The following is a 23,070-nucleotide window of genomic DNA, read 5'->3' as shown; positions in this document are numbered from 1 at the left end:
ACTTCAGCCAGGTCACGATCTCGCGGTCCGTGAGTTCGAGCCCCACGTCGGGCTCTGGGCTGATGGCTCAGAGCCTGGAGCCTGTTTCCGATTCTGTGTCTCCCTCTCTCTCTGCCCCTCCCCCGTTCATGCTCTGTCTCTCTCTGTCCCCAAAATAAATAAATGTTGAAAAAAAAAATTTTTTTTAAAAAAAATAAAACACTAATAAGTATTCATTGTGTGATTGAAACCAAACTAAAATATCTGTGATGAATGAAATCATTAGGTATGGTCAGTTATTTAAGATTGCAGTGACTAGTGAAAACATGTCATTTTATTGTGTTAGATTTATGTAATTTTGGAGCAAATTGTTGCCAAATTCTGAGAAACAGCTGAAGAAACCATTCTGTTTGGTCATCTTGGTAATTAACATTGGTAAATAAAAACAGTGTGATTGGTTAAGTTTCCTCCATATATTACTGCTTTTTATAGGCTTAGAAAACGAGAACGTTTAAGCAAATAGTTCCATCATGTCAGTATTTGTGGGCAGTGGCCATTACTGATAACAGCTAAAAATTGAAAGACAGTAGTTGGTTACAGTAATAAAAACTAAGGGCACAAAACTTACAAAGTAAAAGCAAGCAAAGAAGAAAAATAGCAAGAAGGGGAAGGACAAAGTTCAGATGCCATCAAATTAGGAACAGAAAGGGTCCTAAGGCAGAGATGGAGAATGAACACTTAATAAAATCCAAAGAAGACCCTGGATTACAGACTTCTGAGACTAAAATGCAAAGAAGGTTATGCTAACCTTGGAAGGCAAAATAGATACCTACTCATTTTACTTTATTTTATTTTATTTTTTTAATTTTTTTAACGTTTATTTATTTTTGAGACAGGGAGAGACAGAGCATGAACAGGGGAGGGTCAGAGAGAGGGAGACACAGAATCTGAAACAGGCTCCAGGCTCTGAGCTGTCAGCACAGAGCCCGATGCGGGGCTTGAACTCACGGACCGCGAGATCATGACCTGAGCCGAAGTCGGACGCTTAACTGACTGAGCCACCCAGGCGCCCCAATATCTACTCATTTTAAAGATAAGAGTAAAAAGAAATGTTAGTGGAATAATATAATTTGGCTTCTCCACATATAAGTCAGTAGTTCTCAAAGTGTGTTCTGGAAGCCTGTGGATTCCCTAAGACCTTTTCAAGGCACCTGTGAGGTTGAAACTACTTTTATAACAATTCTCAGTTGTCATTTACCGTTTTCACTCTCACTCTCTCAGGAGTATAAGTGGAGTGTTCCAGAAACTACATGACATGGAATAGTAATATAGCTTTGGTGGCTAATGGAATGTTTGCCTGTTATGTTCTTGTACATAACAATTTTTCAGTTTTTTTTTTAATTTTTTTTTTAATTTTTTTTTTTTCAACGTTTATTTATTTTTGGGACAGAGAGAGACAGAGCATGAACGGGGGAGGGGCAGAGAGAGAGGGAGACACAGAATCGGAAACAGGCTCCAGGCTCTGAGCCATCAGCCCAGAGCCCGACGCGGGGCTCGAACTCACGGAGCGCGAGATCGTGACCTGGCTGAAGTCGGACGCTCAACCGACTGCGCCACCCAGGCGCCCCAACAATTTTTCAGTTTTAATTGCTAGTCTGACAAGTATCAGTAGATATAACCACGTAAACAAAAGCTCATGGGGTCCTCAATAATTTTTAAGAGAGTAAAGGGGTCCTAAGACCAGAAAGTTTGAGAACCACTGTTATAAGGCATTGAGGCTGAAGAAATACTCATTCTTTGCTGCTGTGGAATTAAACAAAATTGCTGCCGCAGTCTGAATGCAGCTAATTTAGATCAGTGGCTATCAGTAATCAAAGATATCTTCTTAGCTTATCAACAATACTCAACAAAAAGCCAGGAAAGTGAACAAACAAATGTGTTTGACTCACCTGTATTTTGTAAAGGGTACTTTGGCAGTTTAACATTTGCCATTTCAGCAGAATGTAGCATGTGCCCATGATTAGAATACAGTTAACCATAAACCTGCAGACTAGTTTATGAATTGAAGAGAATAGTCTGGGGTGCCTGGGTGGCTCAGTCGGTTAGGCCTCCGACTTCAGCTCAGGTCATGATATTGCATTTGTGGGTTTGGGCCCCGCATCAGGCTCTGTGCTGACAGCTCGGAGCTTGGAGCCTGCTTCGAATTGTGTGTCTCCCTCTCTCTCTGCTCCTCCCCTGCTCATGCTCTGTCTGTCTCTGTCTCAAAAATAAATAAACATTAAAAAAAAAAAAGAATAGTTCTAGTATTGCTTATGATAGATGTTAGTGGGTCATCTGAAACATTTTTACATTGTCAATGGAACAGGTTTATATTAGTGATCCCTGCCGAAATTCAAACAGGAATAAACAGAATTGGGCTTGGATTAAAGTGGAATAGTGACAGATTCTTGGTTATTAATATTGCAGACTTAGATAAAAAAGAACCTTTGGCTACTGAATAATATATACACCAAAGCAACTCCTAAGCTGTGTGCTGAATTTGTGTATATTTTTAGTTTATGGTTTTATGTACATGTACAGTACATAAATAATATTCAGGATTATTTTCCTTTAACATTGAAAGACCCCAAATCATCACAAAAATAATATGATACACATTGAAAGATATCGTATGAGTCAAAACAAAACTTTGCATTGTAAGTAACATAATTCTCTCATCAAAAACACCTTCCTTTCCAGCCATGCCAGATAACTGAATACTCTGGAACCTGCCCATTTAAGCTAGCTAAGCAGTATGTTCAACCATGAGGATCAGTTTTTAAAAGTGAAAATTTTAAAAAGCACTCAAGGAATAGCATAAAACATATATGATCACAATGGCAAAAATCCAAGCAAAATTTCCCACCAACATTTTCATGAGAATAGTTCTGTACATTAGCCTTCTGTTAAAATGTGAAAAAAATGGGGTGCCTGGATGGCTCAGTTGGATAAGCATCTGACTTCGGCTCAGGTCATGATTTCATAGTTTGTGGGTTCAAGCTGCGTCTTGAGCTCTGTGTTGACAGCCCAGAGCCTGGATCTTGCTTCAGATTCTGTGTCTCCTCTTTCTGCCCCTCTCCCACTTGCACTCTGTCTCTCTCTCTCTCTCAAAAATAAATAAACATTAAAAAAAATTTAATGTGAAAAAAATACCTTTTTTAATATTCAGAGGTCCTTAGAACCTCAATTTGAGAATTAAGGAGGCTTCAAGTTAGAACTTGAAGATCTATATATAGGTCTATATATGTACCTATTCTTTGAGATATTGCTGATCTCACAAGAGGTAGGGAAAACTTCTCCTAACCAACAAGGGCAAAACAAACAAAAAAAAACCCCTAGGTCTTGAGCTGTGACCTGCAGGCACACTTACTGGGGCAGGGTTTCTCTTGTGATAGGTGCCCATAGGAGGTGCAGCATTGCACCAAAGACAGATGCCTATAGCAGTATCCAGAGCCATCAGTGAGAGGGAGCTGAGTCTGGGGCTTTTGAATTGAGCCAGCTTTCTCAAGGGAATCTGAAATAGTCACAAGTCACTGGAGCCCCTGGCTTCTAACAGAAGCATCTGCAAATTCTTTTTGGAGGAAAGACTTCTCAATTTAGACCCTGTAGGATTCCCACAGTTTGAGGTCAATATACAAGTTCAAAATATCAGTAAGCATATTAAGAAGTCGATCACCTTGAATAACATTTATCAAAAATAAAAACAGATTTAGACCCCTCCACCCCTATACAAGGAAAGCAGATAATGATAATTGGGATGCCTGATAGAGAAAAAAGCTGTGTATGAATTGTTTCAAGAAAAAGGGCAGAATCACCCCAATGAACAAGCAAGAGTAGACTTGTCAGGAACAACTAGGCAGATTTGAAAATAAATCAGTATGTTTAGTGAAGTGAAACTTCTAAAGTGAAAAATATAATTATCAAAATAAAAATTCAGCGGAGGGGTTAATTAGCATATTGTACATAATAGAAGAAAGGATTAGTGAACTGGAAGATAAATGTAAAGAAATTACTGAGAATGAGAACCACAGTGCCTTAAAGAATATGTGCTATCCAGAACCTGCTAAAAATTGAAGCCTCTTAGTTCTTGAAAGATTCATAGAATCTTTGAATATTAAAAATATGCCTTCTTTACTAATCAATAGAAGAGTAATGTACAGAACTCTTATCACTGATGAACTTTGGTAAGAAATGTTTCCCTTTTTTTTCATTGTAATTATATATTTTTTGTTGTTTTATTTGATTGCTCTGATGTTTACTTTTATAATCAATATTAGTATGACAAAAAGATGGAAACTAGAAAGAAGTTGAGAAATATGGAAGGCTAGAATAAGAAGGTCTAACACTTAGCTAATTAATGTCAGAACTGATAAACAAGTGAAATCATGATGCAGAAAACATGTCCAAGAAAATAAATGAAAAGAAACGCATGCTGAGACACACTGCAGTAAAACTGCAGAGTACTAAAAACTAAGAGAATATATAAAAGCAACCAATGAGAAAAGAAAAAAAAACACTTTAGAGTCAGTTAACAGTAGACCCCTCCACAGCAGCAATCATGGAACTCCAAGTGAAGATAACTGAGTATTCTATAATCTTTTAACAATGAGAGTGAAATGAAAACGTTTACAGGTTAAAAACAAACAAATGAACAAACATGATACTGAGGGGGTTTAAGCCTCTGACTCTTGATTTTGGCTCAGATCTTGATCTCATGGTCTTGTGAGTTCAAACCCCATGTCGGGCTCCATGCTGACAGCATGGAGCCTGCTTGGGATTCCCTCTGTCCCTCTTTTTCTGCCCCTTCCCTGCTCATGTGCACTCATGTGCGTGCTCTCTCTCTCAAAATAAATAAATAGTAAAAACAACAACAAGAGACTGAAATAGTAAATTTCAAAGATGGTACAGCATAGAAAGTAGAATATATTTGCAACATCTCTAACAGACAACAGATTATTGTCTTAGAATATATAAAAAATTTCTAAAATTCAGTATTAAGGAAGAGACAATCCAATTAAAAACTAGGAAATAAAGAATCAGGAAAATACAAATTAAGATCACACTTAGATTCTGTTATACATTGTGAAATATTAAGAGGTCTGACAGGAGCGCCTGGGTGGCTCTGTCATGTCAGTTGGGTGTCCAACTTCAGCTCAGGTCATGATCTCATGCCTTGTGGGTTCCAACCCCACCTTGGGCTCTGTGCTGATGCCTCAGAGCCTGGAGCCTGCTTTGGTTTCTCTCTGTCTTTGTCCCTCAACAGCTCATGCTCTGTCCTTCAAAAATAAATAAACATTAAAAAAATTTTTTTAAAGTCTGACAATACCAATTGGTAGAGGGAATGGAAGTTGATATTTTCACTCTGAAAAACAATTTGGTATGATCTTGTAAAATTTATCATTCACCTCTGTACAATCCAAAAACTTCACCCCTAGGTAACTCTTGTACATGTGCATCATAAAACATTTACAAGAATATTTATAGAAGCACTGTTTATAATAGCAAAATATTGGCAACAATTTAAACATCCATCAATGTGAGAAGATAGGAGCCTTCTTAAAGAAAAAAATGATAAAATATTTTTAAAAACACATGAAAAGATGTTAATAAATTGTGAACTAGTCATAGAATGGAATATTATGAAATTGTGAAAATGAATAAATCATAGCTTTTCACAAGAAAGTAAATACATTTTAGAAATCTAATACTAAATTTTAAAAAATGAAACTCCCAAAATACTGTATGAAGTATACCATTTAATAAAGCCCCCAAACAAGCATAACTAAGCAGTGTATTTTTCAATTTTACATACAGTGTGGTAAAACTGTATTTTCTTAAAAGTCAAGAAAATAATAAATACAAAATTGAGAATAATGATTACTTTGCCCAGGGGAAGCAGAGTGCAGGAGTTGGATAGGGGAAAAATACATAACTATTCCAGTCGTGATTTTAAATCTTGGGCTATGGGCTCATGTCTAATAATTATCTTATTATGTTTTATAATTACATATATTTTCTACATGTTAGTAATTAATATTACATTTAATAAGATAACAGAAAAGGAAAAGAGTATACCAATGGCCTTGTGATATCTCAATCATGGTTTAGGATCAAAAAATATCAGAGATGGCCCAGAAAGGAAGTTAAGTGACGCACATATTCGATCAACAGATTTTATTAGAAGACTGTTGTTGTATTTAGGTCATGTCCAGTGACTCCCCATGAAGCTCACAATTTTAATTAGGCAGTGGGGGATGGGTGGAAAAGAAACACTTAAAATATAATAAGTAAATTATATGGTATGTTAGAAAGTCCTAACTGTTACTAGAAAATAACAAAACAAAACAAAACAGAAACTAGAGCCCTGTGAAGAAAACCAGAGGTTCCAAAAGAGAGGTGGGGGCAGAGACTGGCCATGGTATTAAATAGGGCATATAAGCCTCATTGAGAAGTTGACATGTTAGCAAGCTTGAAGGCAGTGAGACGAGTAAGCAAGTGTATATTTAGAGGAAGGTCTTTCCATGTGAGAGAAAAAAGTCAGGAGTGATTTCAAGGAGTTTGGCATCAGAGACTGGGAGGGTGTTTGTACCAACCGAAATGGTGAAAGCCTCCAGAAGTGAGTTTGCAGGGTAAGACCCGAGTTTCAGGGTTGGACATGCTGGGTTTCAGGTAGCTGTTAGATTTCCAAGTGACATGCCTGGTAAGCAGTAGAAACTTGTCTGGAGTTCAAGATGCAAATTCAGAGAAAGTGAAAATGTGTGTCAGCAGCAGAATCCATACTAGTTCAGGGGTTTTTGCACGAAATGGGGCCAGATAAATTTGAAAGAGTTAAGAATTGAGTTTCATGGAGATGAGAACAATAGAAACTAATAAGAACACTCTGACAACAGCAACAAAAAATGGAGTTATTAGCAAACATTTCCAATTAGAATTTCTTTTAGGTCTTTCAAAAAAATATAAATACAGCAGAATTCAATTAGCCTCGAATTGACCTATTTGCTGTTTTGAGATGGCAGTCCGTTGTCTAAGGATTTGTTTATTACTTCTCTTGTTCTTTCCTATAATCTTTTTTTGTGTGTAGGCTACAACAGTTATGGAGCACTCTTTCAATCGCATAAGTAAATGAAACCAATTCTGTAGGAAATTATGCAACATAGAGAATTCTAAAAAATTGTCCACATGTGGATTTTTATTGGCCCTGATCATGTTTTAGAATGAAATGATTATAACTTTGCCAAATGGCTTAGCACAATAATAAAGGCTGGGGGCATGCTGTTGGAAGGATTTGCAGAGAAACTGAACTGATTACATGGTGTTTTATTTGCATTACATTAAATCCAGAGCACTTCTTAGAGTGTGCTGAAACTCAAATGTAGAGCCAAGATACATTGAATGACATCAGTTGGATATGGTCACTGTCTCAGAGCTAAAGAAGGACACTGGAGATCTTGTGGCAGTTACATGACTTGTCTGAAGTCACCAGTGACAGAACCTTCCTTTGCTGATACCTAGGCCAGTGCCTTTAGCCAAATGTTGCTGCTTCCATGTATCATAAAGACTTAAAATTTGCTTTCTTTTTTCCATATCCCTTTGCAGGGGTTCTTCCGGAGGACAATCAGATTGAAGCTCATTTACGATAGGTGTGACCTTAACTGTCGTATCCACAAAAAAAGTAGAAATAAATGTCAGTACTGTCGGTTTCAGAAATGCCTTGCTGTGGGGATGTCTCATAATGGTAAGTGAACACTTAGCACACATATTTAACTGTTCTCATTATGGCTGCCAGATAAGTAGCCTGTAGGGCCATTGCTGAAAATGTGGACAGTTTTCCACAAAATTCCAGATTTCAGAATATTATATGCTGATAAAGCATTTCTCATTTCAGGTGAGGTTTAGGCTCTTAGTGTGCAGTCTTTCTTTCAGTGGTTTGGCATCTGCCATGATGGGAGAGAAGACTTGAAAATATGAGAAGTGATAAGAAATAACTGTAGTATTTCCAAATGAATGTAATGATTGTGATTCATTTTTTATGTTGCTTTAATAGCATTAAAAATGGCATTATTCTTGTGTATATCAGTAGTTTCTTTCTGCTTTGAGAAAACTGCAGGTTTCTGGCTGTGGAACTTTAAGTGGAATATCAGAATCTAGAGTATATCCTTTTTTTCCTCTTTGCTGTGCAAAGATGAGTATAGATATAGCAGTACCCTTGACTTCAAAGAGCATACAGGCTTGTGGATAAAGCAAAGATTTTAAGCTCCCACAAAACTTCAGTGTCCATAGAATCATAAGAAAATAAAAATTTCTATTTTATAAACCTGTATCTAAAATCAAGCTTATGATTTTGAGTGTTGACTTAAGAGAAAGAATGTAGAAGACCTTTGTTTTCATGTGTTGTAGAACTAACTCAGTAAAATCACGGAAGATAGGCCTATTTGAAGAAGTAGTTCTTGATTTCCATTTAGCTCTGACTGGTGTTAACAAAATCACAAAACAAATTTGATAGTAACTTTATAGTATTATATTTGTCAAGTATTTGTTCTTTCAAAATTCATTATGGGCTCAAGAAATCTAAAATGCCAAAGTGTTCAAATAAAATCTGAAGTCTTGTTTCACTGGATATTCTATTTTTTTTCTTTCTTTTGCCTTCACCGGTCTCAAAACTGATCTGGTAAGAAGATAACATTTGAAGTCAATCTTCATATGTTAAGGCTCCAAAGCATCTGTGAAAATTAGTTTTATTCCATCACGCAGATGTTTGGTTTTCACAGCAGAAATCTTAAAAGTATTTGAGAATCGCTAATTGGTTGATATCCTACTCTTAAAAATAGTTTACGAAATTATATTTTTATAATTAATATGGGCCATTTCCTCTGAAGGCAAGAATGTATTATGAAGAAATCTGTCAGCTATACTGGACAGAGTGGAAATTTGGTCCAAATTTCCTCACAGTTGATTACATCTGCTGTGTAGTAGTATACAACTGCAGTCATTGATTGCAAAAATAATTTACTGGTTTAATTCCATCAATTTTCTTTCATTTCAAGTCAAGCGTTATATTTTAGATGATGCAGTCAAGTTGCAATACATTTATTTTATCTTTATGGTGAAATCTTTGACTTTGAAATCATTATTACTAAGACTGCCTAGAAAAGCATGCCAGTTCTGCTTTTCATGCTATTTATTTTTTGTCCTTTAAATTTGTCACTTCACATATTGATGTAACATGTATTTCCTGTTGCTTGCACACATTCACATGAAATATGCCTCCTTTTGTTTATTGTTAATAGGCAAACAACATTTAAAGCCCAACCTATATGGTATTGATGGTATAATTTTCTCTTCCCAGAAAATTCAAAGAAAACCATCATAAACCTAATAATAAAGTCATCATTTGACTTTATATGGTGATTAGAATATTCTGTTTAGAGAGAAGAGCAATCTTTTCTTTTTAATGTTTATTTTTGAGAGAGACAGAGCATGAGTGTAGGAGGGGCAGAGAGAGAGAGAGAGAGGGGCGGGGGGAGAATCCAAAGCAGGGTCCAGGCTCTGAACTGTCAGCACAGAACCTGACATGGGGCTCGAAATCATGAATTGTGAGATCATGACCTGAGCTGAAGTCAGATGCTCAACCAACTGAGTCACCCCAAGAGAAGAGCAATCTTGATAGGGAGTATTCAGTTAATTCTTCTTGCAAAGACAAAAAAAAAAAAAAAAAAAAAGAATGTTCTAGCATTAGACTTATGCAGTTCAACGTTTACAAGATTGCAGCAGTGACTGAGAAAATCCCTTCTAAGAAGTGTTCATAGGAATGTGTTTGCTGTATGGAAAACATTTGATCAAAGCACAAGAAGGGAAAGCCAACAACGAGGTTTTGAATAGTTTTGCCTGTTATCCTGAGAAAGGAAACATTTCCAAATACAAAGTTTTCTAGGAGGTTGTAGTAACTATCTAAAATTATTTTGTTATTATATTAATGTTTTCTGTGAGTGGACCTCACTATAATAACCCACCCAATTTATCAAGAGGCTTATAGTGTTGTACCAAATCGGCACCTTGCTGCTTTCAGTACACACAAGAAGAGATGAACATCCCCCGAAGTAAATGTACTCCATTCTCTATTACTTGTGTTTCTGCTCTTTGGTGTCTGTTTAATCCATTCGGTGCAATTAGGTTGCCCACTAGCCACCACTCCCAGCTTTAAAGGAGGCTTCTATAAGTAACCTTCAAGGAACCCTCAGGGCCCTGGGCAACATTGTTGGAAAATCACTGAAACAAGGGTTGCTAATCCTTTCAACTTTGAAAGTTCTATGATTCTGCATAAGTCAGACAACCTACCTCACTGAAGTTTTCACTTTTCATTAAGCTAGTCCATATATTATAGACAGTGTCACCACCTTCTCAAATATGTAGGTATCTGACATGAATTTAAAAGTTTCCACCTATATGTTTTGTTGCCATAAAAATATAATTCATATGCTTGAATCAGGTCATCTAGATGTTCTGATCAATTGCTCAGCAATTTAAGGCATTACATCTGATGATCACATAACAATGTAGCCCCAGAGTACAAATCTAGAGCGATGGAACTTCCATTTTGATTGTGACATGTAGCCTAAACATCGTAGAAGGACAGGAGGATTTCAGAATTCTTACACTTGGGAACCTAGTTGTTTCTCAGATAATCTGTTTTCAGCACTGGGTAGGAAAAATATCCAAGCGTTGGACTGAAGTGCTTTGGGAGCAAAGTTTTTATTTTTCTGCAGTGATCAGGATAAACACGTGTTGCAATTGTTTTGGTCATTTAACATACCATCATTTCTAGACCATGGGCCAGTTCCACTGATGGCTCCCCAGTCTTTGTGAGTCATGCTTGGCACAATCAGTTCAATACCCTGTCCAGACACCTTTAGAGGAAAGCTCCAAATGAAAGTAAAGCAGAAATAAAGACCCAGCTTCCTAGGCTACCCAGAGGTGCATGTGACTTACCAAGTGATCATAGCATAACCTGCTTCTTGTTTTACATTTTGAATTAGTGAAGCTGGTGTCTACAGATTCTTGATAAAAATGCTCACATAGATTAATATTTCTTCAGTCAAATGGACACTTAAACTTTTATAGTTTTTCTTAGTATAATTTTTGTTTTAAAATTCTGTTGGCAAGATCCCTGACATGAATCATATTTTTAAAATGTGACTCCTTTTTTTTTTTTTAATTTATTTATTTTGAGAGAGAGCATGTGAGCAGAGGAGGGACAGAGAGAGACACAGAATCCGAAGCAGGCTCCGGGCTCCGAGCTGTTAGCACAGATTCCGACGCGGGGCTCAAACCCACAAACCATGAGATCATGATGTGAGCTGAAGTCAGACACCCAACCGACTGAGCCATCCAGGCGCCCCTTGACTTCTTTATTTTTGATAAGATAATTTATTCATTAAGAATTTTGACTCCTGGAGTTCCTGGGTGGCTTAGTCAGTTAAGTGTCTGACTCTGGATTTTGACTCAAGTCATGATCTCACATTTGTGAGATCACGCCCCGTGTCGGGCTCCCCGTTGAGCATGGAGCCTGCTTAGGATATCTGCCTTCCTCTCTGTCTTTCCCTCTCTCTCTCCCCACCCCTTCTTCCCCTCTCCCCTGCTTATCCTCTCTAAAATAAAATTAAGATAAGATAAGATAAAAATAAATTTTGAATAGTGAATATTTTGTATTTGGAGCTGCTTTTCATGTATGAACTAAATAATAAAATTATAAGTATAGCCTGTTACTTTTTAAAAAATAATGTGAAGTAGAGAAGAATTGACTTACTTATGAGTCATTCAGTTAGGTTTTTTCCCCTATGCCAGTGAGATTTGAATGAAAATTATGCTTTTCATAAATGTGAAAATTAGTGAAGCTTTAGCTTTACTGATTAGGACATCCTATTATATAATGTATGGGTTTTTTTTTTTTCTGTTATTTAAAAAAAATGCTGACAACTTTAAAAATAATTTCTCAGCAGCTTCATAAAAATCCAGAAAAAGGGTTTCACAGATATTTGTGGCACTCAGCATTTTACAAGTCAGTTCTCTCCTTCCTTGTAAAAAAGAAAAGCCTGAATGGCAAATAAGTTTAAATTTCAATATTTGGGTTTTTTTTTAAGTCTTCTTTGTAATATAAAGGAAAAATTATCCAAATGTTAATTTTCAGAAAATATAACAATGGAAGAGGTCCTGATGCACGTGGTAGCTTGTGCTGAGACCCACATGGCATTCATGGCTACCTACAAGCTAGCCTCCACCTCCTTTTCCCTCTGTTTATTATGTCCTTTGGCTCCCTGTCACAATCCTACCAGGCATTCAAGGCCCCATTCAAATGCCTTCTCTTCTGTAAGACTTTCTAATTCCCCCTCTTCCCTCTGTGTTTTAAACCTTTCTTGTGACACCCACACTCTGCCTTGTAAAGCAAGGGAGTGATCAGATCTATACTGCCCAAATCTAAACTACTGACAGCTGTAAAAAGGATAAGTTAGAGAAACAGGGAAATTCATAAGAAGACAAATGCAATATTCTGAACCAAGACAGTGGGAAGGGTTAGTGAGAAGAAATTAAATTGTGAAAAATATCGGAGCAGTGACCAGTGAATGCAAGTGTCTGAGGGAAAGAGGGGTCATCAAAAATTGTTCGGGGTATCTAGTCAGGTGATAGAATGAATTAACTAAGAAAGGGAAACAGGGAAAGGAAACTGGAGGGGAAGAACAAAAATTCGTTTTTAAAGTTGCATTTGAGGGTCTTACAGGATATCCAGCATCCATATATAAAGGAATATAGAAACAAGAGAAAACTAAGAGTCCAGATCTCAGGAAAAGAGAGGGCAGGAGTTATGAGCACATTTTGTGAGCTAGAAGAATGAATTAGGAACAACAGAATATAAGGGAAGGAAGAGGGGCCATCATAAAGGTCTGGAACATAGGCAGAAAGATAGGAGAACCAGAAAAGCAGAAACCACAATGAGAACATTTTAAAGTCACAGGGTGAAGAAGGTCAACAGTAGCAAAAGCTGGGAGAGTGAATGCTGGAGTGCTCAAGCAGAAACAAGAACTCCGAAGAGGCCCCTAGATCTGGCTGTGAGAAAAAGCAATGGGGACTTTTAAGAGCAAAGTTTTGGAAATTTAAATGAGGCGTAAGCAAGATTGCAGTAGGTTGGGAGGTAAGTAGTGACAAATGCAGGCAAGGAAGAAAGACTACTCTTTCGGTAGTTTCAGTGGTGGAGGAAAGATGGACTGAAGAGATTATAACCAGGGTTAGAATCTTCAACATCCGCTTAGGTGGAAAGGAAGGAGCTAGTGAAGAGAGGTACATGAGAGAGAATAACCTGTGTATATATATAGGCTCTCCCCTACTAGACATGTCCTGTCCTCCTGTTCCCCCAGTCCAGTCTGTCTAGCACAGTGTCTTGCATCAAACAGGTGTTCATTGAGTGAATTCAATGATCTCAGGTAAGACTTCAGGGAATCAGTGAGTCAGGTAAGGCCAGGGGTGTTTTGCCCATCTCTGCTTTGCTAAGAAACCTAGACAAATGTTTACATGTCCTCTGCAGATAGTTTGAAAATGTTACCCCTGAATAAAAATCACTTCATATTCGTGCTAAAGCTGCTCCGTGTTTTACTTAGAGGAGCAAGAAAATGATAGTGATTAGATTGCTCTGGCAGCACTTTCTGCGCAACCTCAGAATGCACAAGTTTTTTCTCAAGAAAGAGAGGTAGAGGGGCGCCTGGGTGGCTCAGTCGGTTGAGCATCCGACTTCGGCTCAGGTCATGATCTCACGGTTTGTGAGTTCAAGCCCTGCGTGGGGGTCTGTGCTGACATCTTGGAGCCTGGAGCCTGCTTCAGATTCTGTGTCTCCCTCTCTCTCTGACCCTCCCCCACTCATACCCTGTCTCTCTCTGTTTCAGAAATAAATAAACATTAAAAAAAAAAGAGAAGGGTAGAAAAACATAACTTATTGGCAACAGACCTATTAAAAGCAATAGTATTCTATGTCTTATTTACATAAGGCTTTTACAAAATAAATGTTAAAATTGACCATGAGACATAGCCTTACCAATTCTCAAAAGCCTAGTATGATTGCCAATTCACCCCTTAGATGTTGACAGACAAAAATACTTTTAGTACAACTCAATTCATTCTTCTGTTTTCTGATTTATTATTTTGAAAATCGATTTAATGTTTAAAATTAAGTAACATTTGTCTTGTATGCTCCTACAATTAGATAGGTGTTTTAAAAGCGTGTTATTAACTGTCATTAAGAAATATTGTTTCTTAGCACTATACCGAGATCCAAAGAGCAGGGTATCTAAATACTGCACGTGTTCAGTAAATCAGCACTAAATACACAGTACTGAATCTGTTATATGGTAGCAGTGAACTGCATTCAGTTCAGTAAAAGTGTATTATATAAAGGCAAGCTAATACACTTTCACCAGAAACTGAGTCTCTACAAACCTCTTCTTCCTGAAGGCTGCATACTGATGCTGATACTGACAGATTTTTTTTAAAACCAAGCAATATGAATTCTCTGTAGGTGATTAATTATATGACACTGAATGCCAGTATTTTGGAAGTTGCTGTTTGTAAGGTGCTAGATCTTTAAAACAGACATAATGTGTCTTTTTTTTTTTCTTCAGGGCTTCAGGGACTAGATAAAAATTGCTTAAAAGAAAGAAAGAGTGTAGTATGTTCTGCAACATTATATGTCGTCAGGATTTATAGAATTTTATAGCTAAACTTAGAGCTAAAAGAAGGAAATTTTAGAGGTCTTCTTTTCCAAGTCCCTCATTTTATAGATAAACCAGTTGAAAACCAAAGAAGTTAAGCCACTTGGATAGTTTTTCACTGAGCTGAAACTAGAAAGTTGACTTCCTGACTACTTGAAGTGTAGTGTTAATTTCATTGTCTTTCAGAGAGGCCAAGAGTACTCCCTCAGTGACTCATAGGAACACGTGGAGCATTTTCCTCTGTCTTTGAAGCAATAGTGGAAGATGTGGAAAAATATACTTTTATATGGGCACACTCAGCCTTTATATTTCTGGTCCCCAACCCAGAACTTTCGTTTTCTATTTCTTAAGCTCTAATTTCAGTCTTATCGGAAACAGCAATCCAAAGGGAGAATTCCCCCCTCTTCTTGGTTTTCAGATGCTCTACCCAATGGGTAGAAACTGAGGTTTAAGAATTAGTACACCATTCCTTAAACAAGTTAAAGACAGAGAGATAGAGATAAACATAGATAGAATAGGTTTTCAGGATTTGTTCTGTATCTATGGGAAAGAATCTAGGTCTGTGTCCCTGACTACAAAATGATATCTGTAGTCTGGTCTATAGTCCACAGTAAACATGGTTAACTTAGACCACTTCATCCACAAGTAACAAGAGCTGGGTTTATTAAGCATTACTATGTGCCACGTACTATGCTGAACACTTTCTGTGCCTTATCTCACCACCTCACGTGCGGTAGATAGATATTATTACATAGGACTCAAAAGCAACAAAATAAAATTGAGTTTCTCCCTTAAAAAATGCATACAAATAAGGGCGCCTGGGTGTCTCAGTCAGTTAAGCCTCCAACTTCAGCTCAGGTCATGATCTCGCGGTCCGTGAGTTCGAGCCCCACGTTGGGCTCTGTGCTGACCGCTCAGAGCCTGGAGCCTGTTTCAGATTCTGTGTCTCCCTCTCTCTCTGACCCTCCCCCATTCATGCTCTGTCTCTCTCTGTCTCAAAAATAAATAAACATTTAAAAAAAATTTTTAAAAATGCATACAAATAAAAAATGGTATTTCCTCTACAACTTCAGATTTCCATGTTTTATGCAAATTTAGTTTCAGCAAATAGAATGTGTTTTTTATCTGTTTTGTTGAACCTCTGGTATATAAAAATGCTAAAATCACCTATCTGATTAGTTGCATTAATAGTTAATTGAATCTAATGTGCAGCATGAGCACATTTAATGAGCACTTAATGATACAGAAAACTTGTTCATAAGAGCTAGCCTTTTGGGAGAACTTTGACTTCTAAAAATTCACATATTATTTAGATCGTAGCAGAAGGCTTTTTGCCTTAATATGTCCTAATTCTAAATTAATTTTCAGAAGCTTTTTTTGGCTGTTTTTATTATGTTACAGAAAACCAAGATTAGCCAATATAATAGGTGGCTGTTTGGCTGGGCTCTTCCTAACAGAAATTTTATTTTATTATTATTATTTTTTTAAATTTTTTAATGTTTATTTTTGAGAGAGAGAGAGCACGAGCAGGGGAGGGGCAGAGAGAGAGAGGGAGACACAGAATCCAAAGCAGGCTCCAGGCTCTGAGCTGTCAGCACAGAGCCCGACGCAGGGCTCAAACTCATGAAGCACGAGATCATGACCTGAGCCGCAGTCGGATGCTCAACTGACTGAGCCACCCAGGAGCCCCTATTTTATAAATTTTTTTAATTGAAATATAGTAGGCACACCATGTTACATTAGTTTCAGGTATACAACATAGTGATTCAACGTCTCTATGTGTTATGCTGTGCTCCCCACAGTGTAGCTACCATCTGTCACCATACAATGCTATTACAGTACCATTGACTATCTTCCCCATGCTGTACCTTTCATCTCTGTGACTTATTCATCCCATAACTGGAAGTCTTTACCTCCCGCTCCCTTTTGGCTGTTTGTTTATTTTAAATTAACTTTTGGGATTACCTTTTAGGAAAAAAAGTACTTTCCTAGATGTGTAAACTTCAGTGTATATTTATACTTTATTACCTGTAAAAATTTAACCAGAGCCTAGAACAATGTTGCGCACACAGTAGATAGTCAGTAATTATTCATTGTGTAAAGAGATGGCACTGTGCACTCTGTTACATAAAGGGCCACAGATTGTTGGGGATTCCAGCCACTCTGTTTTGTTAGAGAATTTGGGTTGTCTCCACACTTTACACTAAGCCTCTTCTCCCTTCAATATGCCATAATTTTTAGCCCATCCCCCCTCCCACAACCCCTCCCGTAACCCTGTTTGTTCTCCATATTTATGAGTCTCTTCTGTTTTGTCCCCTCCCTGTTTTTATATTGTTTCCCTTCCCTTATGTTCATCTGTTTTGTCTCTTAAAGTCCTCATATGAGAGAAGTCATATGATTTTTGTCTTCCTCTGACTAATTTCACTTAGCATAATACCCTCCAGTTCCATCCACGCAGTTGCAAATGGCAATATTTCATTCTTTTGATTGTTGAGTAATACTCCATTGTGTATATATATGTACCACATCTTCTTTATCCATTCATCCATCGATGGACATTTGGGCTCCTTCCATACTTTGGCTATTGTCGATAGTGCTGCTATAAACATGGGGGTGCATGTGCCCCTTCGAAACAGCACACCTGTATCCCTTGGATAAATGCCTAGTAGTGCAATTGCTGGGTCGTACAGTAGTTCTATTTTTAGTTTTTTGAGGAACCTCCATACTGTTTTCCAGAGTGGCTGCACCAGCTTGCATTCCCAACAAACTTCCTGTTTTTAAACTTGATACTTTAAAGTTTAATTCATCAAGCATTTTTTTGTATACCTACCATGTGTATTGCACCCAGGAGCAAAGATGAGAAAACTCAGTACCCATAGATTCTAGTAGAATAGCCAACATAAACCAATATAGAAGTACAGTATTAGTTTGCTACCTGAGCTAATATATGAATGCAACAGCAGCCCATTATTTGAGAAGCTTTTCCTAAACTGTCCGAAACCCCAGGTTTTTTATACACTCCTCATTGGGAGGAGGGATGGCGTATCAACACCATTTTCCATGGAAGATACATAATTTTAGAAGTTATCGAGTGATTCCAATATGCCCTGCCTCCCCTCGGTTCGATACTTCTCAACTGAGAACTGCTGATAAAAAAAGTAATAAATATAGTACAGGGAAGCAAATGATGGGACTGGCTTCACAGAAAAGGATTTTGAAAGGAATCTGCTACCTGGTTCTCAGGGGTTTGTGGGGTTTTTTTCCTGTTTTATTTCAGTATATATTACACAAAGACTTAGCATGTGCTGGACATTATACTGAGTGCGGAGGATATGATACTGAGCAAGATTCCTGCCTTCATGGAGATTACATAAGGGAGACAAGAAAACATTGTAGATAATTACTGTGATCAGTGCTGAGAAAGCGAATACAATAAGTAATGAGATCATATCCTGTGGGACCTAAACAATCTGGGGCAGAAGGGTGGGGGACTGTGATAAGAATGTGAGCAACCATCCATGGCCCATCCCTGTGGAACTATAAAAAGAATGGGGAAGAGTGAGTAGATAGACAAGATTTTTGACCAAAAAGTGGTGATTGTTTTAAGATTTCTGTTTGAAGAGGTCATGGGCAGAGGATAGATTTACCAAATGGATATAGACTAATTTAATTTAAAAGCATCCTAACTGAGAGGTAAGATTCTCTTCCCCTCTAAATCAGAGACCACAAAGGAGCCACTCCACCCCCCCCAAACACAATACCTGTATTAGTTAGTGATAGAGCTTATATAGGGTCAACTGAAGTGAATATGAATTTGAGACTCAGGGGTACACAGCAGTCTCTCCTCTAGCCAGTTGTAAATGAAATTCACTAAGTATTCAGATGGAAATGTGTTTATGGTAGAATGCTACCTTTAGCATAATAACATATAGCAGGGAATCATCCATTTATTCATTCTTGCATTCAGCAACCACCCACAGAGCACAACTAAGTGCTAGAGATATAAATGAATATGACAGTCTGGGCCCTCAAGGGGAAATGGTCACAAAAACACACAACTGTGCCACCACATGGGAAGTGTAAGAGTAGAGCTACACACAGGGTAATATTGGCTGTGATATCCAGATGTCCTTATTATGGGAAAATGTAGAGAGTCCAAAGTAGGGCCCAAAGGTAGCATTATTCAAAATATTTTGCAGATCGTATTGGTGGGGGAGGGGAGAACCATCTGAGTTGAAAGAGGTACAAACATGATTTTTCCCCCAACCTAGGCCTTACTAACCTCTGTTAAATGTTCCTCTTTGCCTTTCTTTCTTTAGTTTTCTTCTTCTTTACACTTCCTCACCCCACAGGAAGCCAAATGTTAAGTAAGGAAATGGTCCTTTTGACAAACATCATTAAGTGGTAATCCTAGAGAGTCAGGGGAATGATTATGGCTTCTCTCTACTAAATGTAAAAGGTCTAATAACATGAAAGAAAGCACCATCCGTATTTCTTTATAACATGGACAAAATAAATCATACAGACTCTGTGAGAACAGAGCCTCTGTCTGTACAACTTTGAATTCTGCACAGTTCCTTCCTTCAATTTGTGAAAGAATTTGTGATCCTTTTAGGGCCTGACTGTATATTAAGGGCTGGGGATACAAAAATGATTAAGACACTGTCCGTGGCCTTTAGGATAGTGTTCTAGAGTGAGATAAATAGACCTATAAAATTAAAAAGCACAGTTTCGAAATCGTTGTCATTGAAGTATGTACCAAAGGCTATTGGAGTACAGGCAAATAAATAATAAATTCTGCTTGAAGAAGTCAAGAAAAGCCTCACAAAGAAGGTGACATTTGAATTGGATCTTGAGGGATCAGTAGGAGCTGGTCCTCAGTTATTTCATGTGTAAGTAGATATACTTTAATTTCTTTGCTACACTTTCAGATTCTTTCACCTTCCTAGCAAGATCATGGATTAATTTTATTTTAATTAAAGAACTGAACAATTTAATTCTTACCAACAGCCTATGCTATTGCCATGAAATAAAAAACGTGAACAAAGTTGGAGATAGAAAAACAAGACCTTGAGATTGGCAGAGAGAAGGAGGGGCTTTCTACGGTCTGGGCACTAGGACCAGGGGAGAGCAGCAGTAATTCAGTGATGTATCCTTGTCATTTCTCTCCCTCTATAGCCATCAGGTTTGGGCGGATGCCACAGGCGGAGAAAGAGAAGCTGTTGGCGGAGATCTCCAGTGATATCGACCAGCTGAATCCAGAGTCGGCAGATCTCCGGGCCCTGGCAAAACATTTGTATGACTCATACATAAAGTCCTTCCCGCTGACCAAAGCAAAGGCGAGGGCGATCTTGACAGGAAAGACAACAGACAAATCAGTTAGTTCTCTTCTGCTGTCTACATTGGGGTGGCTGGGTTCGTTGTTGTTGTTGTTGTTGTTTTGTCCTTGAGAAAATAATTCACCCTGTTACACACACATATACAGTCAGTGTTCAGCTGTTGGCTGTTACATGTTGCTGGCTGTGTCTGAAACACAGGAAAAGAAATGTTTTCAGATAGGATAAGTAAAACTTATTTTGAAAAGGGAAAAAGTCCTTCAAATTCTCCTAACAAATTCTTTGAGAATAGTAAAAAGCCTGAATAACTGAATAACTGGCCACAACTATATCCATCCCAGCAGCCCTGCTTTCTCTGGGAATGGCCTGCCCTAGGCTTGGAAAAGGTATTCAGTCCCATTATTTTACAATTCAGGAGAACTGCTAGAGTCACTTCTTACAAAGTTCCATGTGGGGGCATAAAAATACATCTAAGTATTTTTCCCTGTAGCTCTGTTGATTGTTCCTGGGCAGCTAGAGGCTGTATCCTCTTACTACGTATGTGAGTTTTATCTTCTGTGAGGCTCTGAGCTGCCCGGGCTACTCCTCCCGTAGATTCCAAACATCTGCAGGCTCTTTGATTACCACTGTTTGGAAAACCCAGAATAGGCTATAATTGTTACTAAGTCAGATGTTCCAAAGCAGAACTCTTCCTTGATAGGAAGCTGAGAAAGCAACATGGAACTGTATTAAAACAAAACACAGCTACACCGGAATTTCAGTTCTGCCATCAGCTTGCAATGTGGACCTGGGTCACATCTCCGTACCTGTTTTCACAGGCAGGGGTCTGCCTTTGATTGTAATATCTGCAGCAGGTTCCTAGGGTTGTAAGAAGCACAGAACATATTCAGAAGACACCATCCCAGCCCTTGAAAGCCCTTTTGTGCCATCATTTATTTTCAAATGAACATCTCCAGGAGAGGCATGCAGTTACTTTATAGATATGTGTAACTTAGTCCCCCACTCAGTTATATTTCGGGGAAAATATTCATTAGCCTTTAATGTATTTTGATGACTATCTCACGATGTGTTTTTTTTTCCTTTTAGCTATAAACCATTAGAGTAGTTATCAGCTAATAGAAAAAGAAAACTCCAGCGGGATATTGCTGTGTAAAGAGCCAAATGGTCTTTGGACACTGAAGGACAATGAGTTTCCTGACTGCAGGAGAGTCACTGATACCTTAACAGTATGGTCCAGTTCTCCACAATTAAAAACAATTCTTACACATTCATTATGCTCAAGACACATAACCATCCTAGAGCTCCTATTATTATTCCCTCTTTAAAGATGAGGAGACTGGAGTGCAGAGAGGTTGGACATTTTGTCCTGAGATCATGCAGTTAGCACACAACAGAACCAGGCCTATGATGCAGGCCTCCTTGCTTCTACCTCAGTGCATTCTGAGCATGATATCCCCTCTTGGAAGCTACTTCCCCATTGGCTAGAAATGAGCCAAATTGACAAATGCACTTGGAAAGCTTCACCTTGGGAAAATATGCTGGCTTATGATTTGTTTTTTATCACTTTTTAGAATGACAGTAATCTTTTACGTTGTCCTGCTATCCCAATATATTCATGGCCAGGAAATTTTTGTCTTTTACTCTTTTGTTCCTCCCAAATAATAGTAGCTAGGGCAACTGTCTCACATACAGGCTGGACTACAGACTATAGGTCGTAGTAAAGCTGAGTCTGTGTATTCATTAATGAAAAAAATCGGGGCACAGCAAAACAAAAGCAAGTGAAGACCTCTTTGTAGCTAATGTGTCTATGGAAAATCAGTTGTGTTCGTTTGAAGGGAGAGAAATAAAAGGAGAACTGGTGACATGGCTAGAAATAGTTAACCGTGTAAGGCACATTTTTAGCAGCTTGCTGAGAGCCAGTGTGGGATAGGGACCTGGAGGCTGGGAGGCCAGGAGCTGGGAAGGGAGCTGGACAGGGAAAGAACCCTAAAGCAAACTGTTTACTCCACACTTTTGCCTTGGGCCATTTTTTTTCCAGGAACTGCTTTCTCACCTTCTCTTTATCTCCCACTCCAGACCTGCTATCCATGCTGGAAATCCCATCAATTTAATAATAGTACCTGGAAGATAGGAGGAAGGCATTTAAAAAAAAAAAATTCCCCCAAGTAGGCAAGAATTTAAATGTACACTACCAGTGACTGGTATACTCTTCCCTGTCACTGAAAGGCAGAGAGCCCCAGTCCACTGTAAATCACTTTAAAACCTCACGCCAATTGGCGATTTGGCTCTAAATCTTTGAGTTAAAAATAAGATAATTGTAGACTCTTTATGGGATAACCGAGTATTAAGGATTTTAAGAGAAAGGGCCGCAAAATGCTTGATTATGGGCTTCTCAAGTTCAGAGGCCAAATGTTTGTCATTTTTTCCCCTATAGTAACTAACACTGTGCTTTGCCCATAACAGTTACTCAGAATGTATTTGCTTAATTGAATTAAAAACTCTTGCCTATGCCCCTTTGAAATTCTGGACTTTGAACAGAGAGCCTCTCACTTGCCCAATATTTGCTAACCAACCTGGACATCATTAATGGTCTAGATAGAGGCAGAATTGCCTCTTGTTAGGGTCTGGAAAAGGAAAGAGAAACTGGGCCAAATTAAAATAATCCAGTCCCTGATTACACAAAACTGAAATAGAATTGTTTGGCTCTCTCTTTTCTCCTTATCTTGCAAAATCAAATTAAGCATTAGTGGAAAGAAATAGTTCAGAGAGGAATATGGGACAGAAAAGAAAATCCAAAATGTGATTTCCAATGAGACTAGATATTTGTTCTTTATCTTACGTGGTCATGTTATTTATTTGATAGCATCTCTCTCAGGGGTGTTATGTTATCTCTTGGCCAGGACTTATGAAAGTTAAGATTTGCATTGATAGAAAAAGTCATGCAGAAGTATGGACTCCTGAGAGGG

General features: G+C 38.1%; 1 protein-coding gene across 5 annotated transcripts in view; it reads left to right on the top strand.

The window, feature by feature from the left end:
* PPARG (peroxisome proliferator activated receptor gamma) overlaps positions 1–23,070 on the top strand; it is a 136,542-nt gene that overhangs the window by 88,862 nt on the left and 24,610 nt on the right. For all 5 annotated transcript variants that reach the window (XM_086697401.1, XM_086697403.1, XM_086697402.1 and 2 more), the window contains 2 exons: positions 7,615–7,753; positions 19,947–20,146. In XM_086697401.1, coding sequence (XP_086553527.1) covers positions 7,615–7,753; positions 19,947–20,146 — 339 coding nt within the window. The remainder of the gene's footprint in view (positions 1–7,614; positions 7,754–19,946; positions 20,147–23,070) is intronic.

The sequence above is a fragment of the Puma concolor genome, chromosome A2, assembly GCF_028749965.1.
Source record: "Puma concolor isolate L17-30 chromosome A2, mPumCon1.1.hap2, whole genome shotgun sequence".
Lineage (NCBI taxonomy): Eukaryota > Metazoa > Chordata > Mammalia > Carnivora > Felidae > Puma > Puma concolor.
The sequence above is the reverse complement of the archived record's forward strand: the minus strand, read 5'-3'. Positions and strand labels throughout refer to the sequence as shown.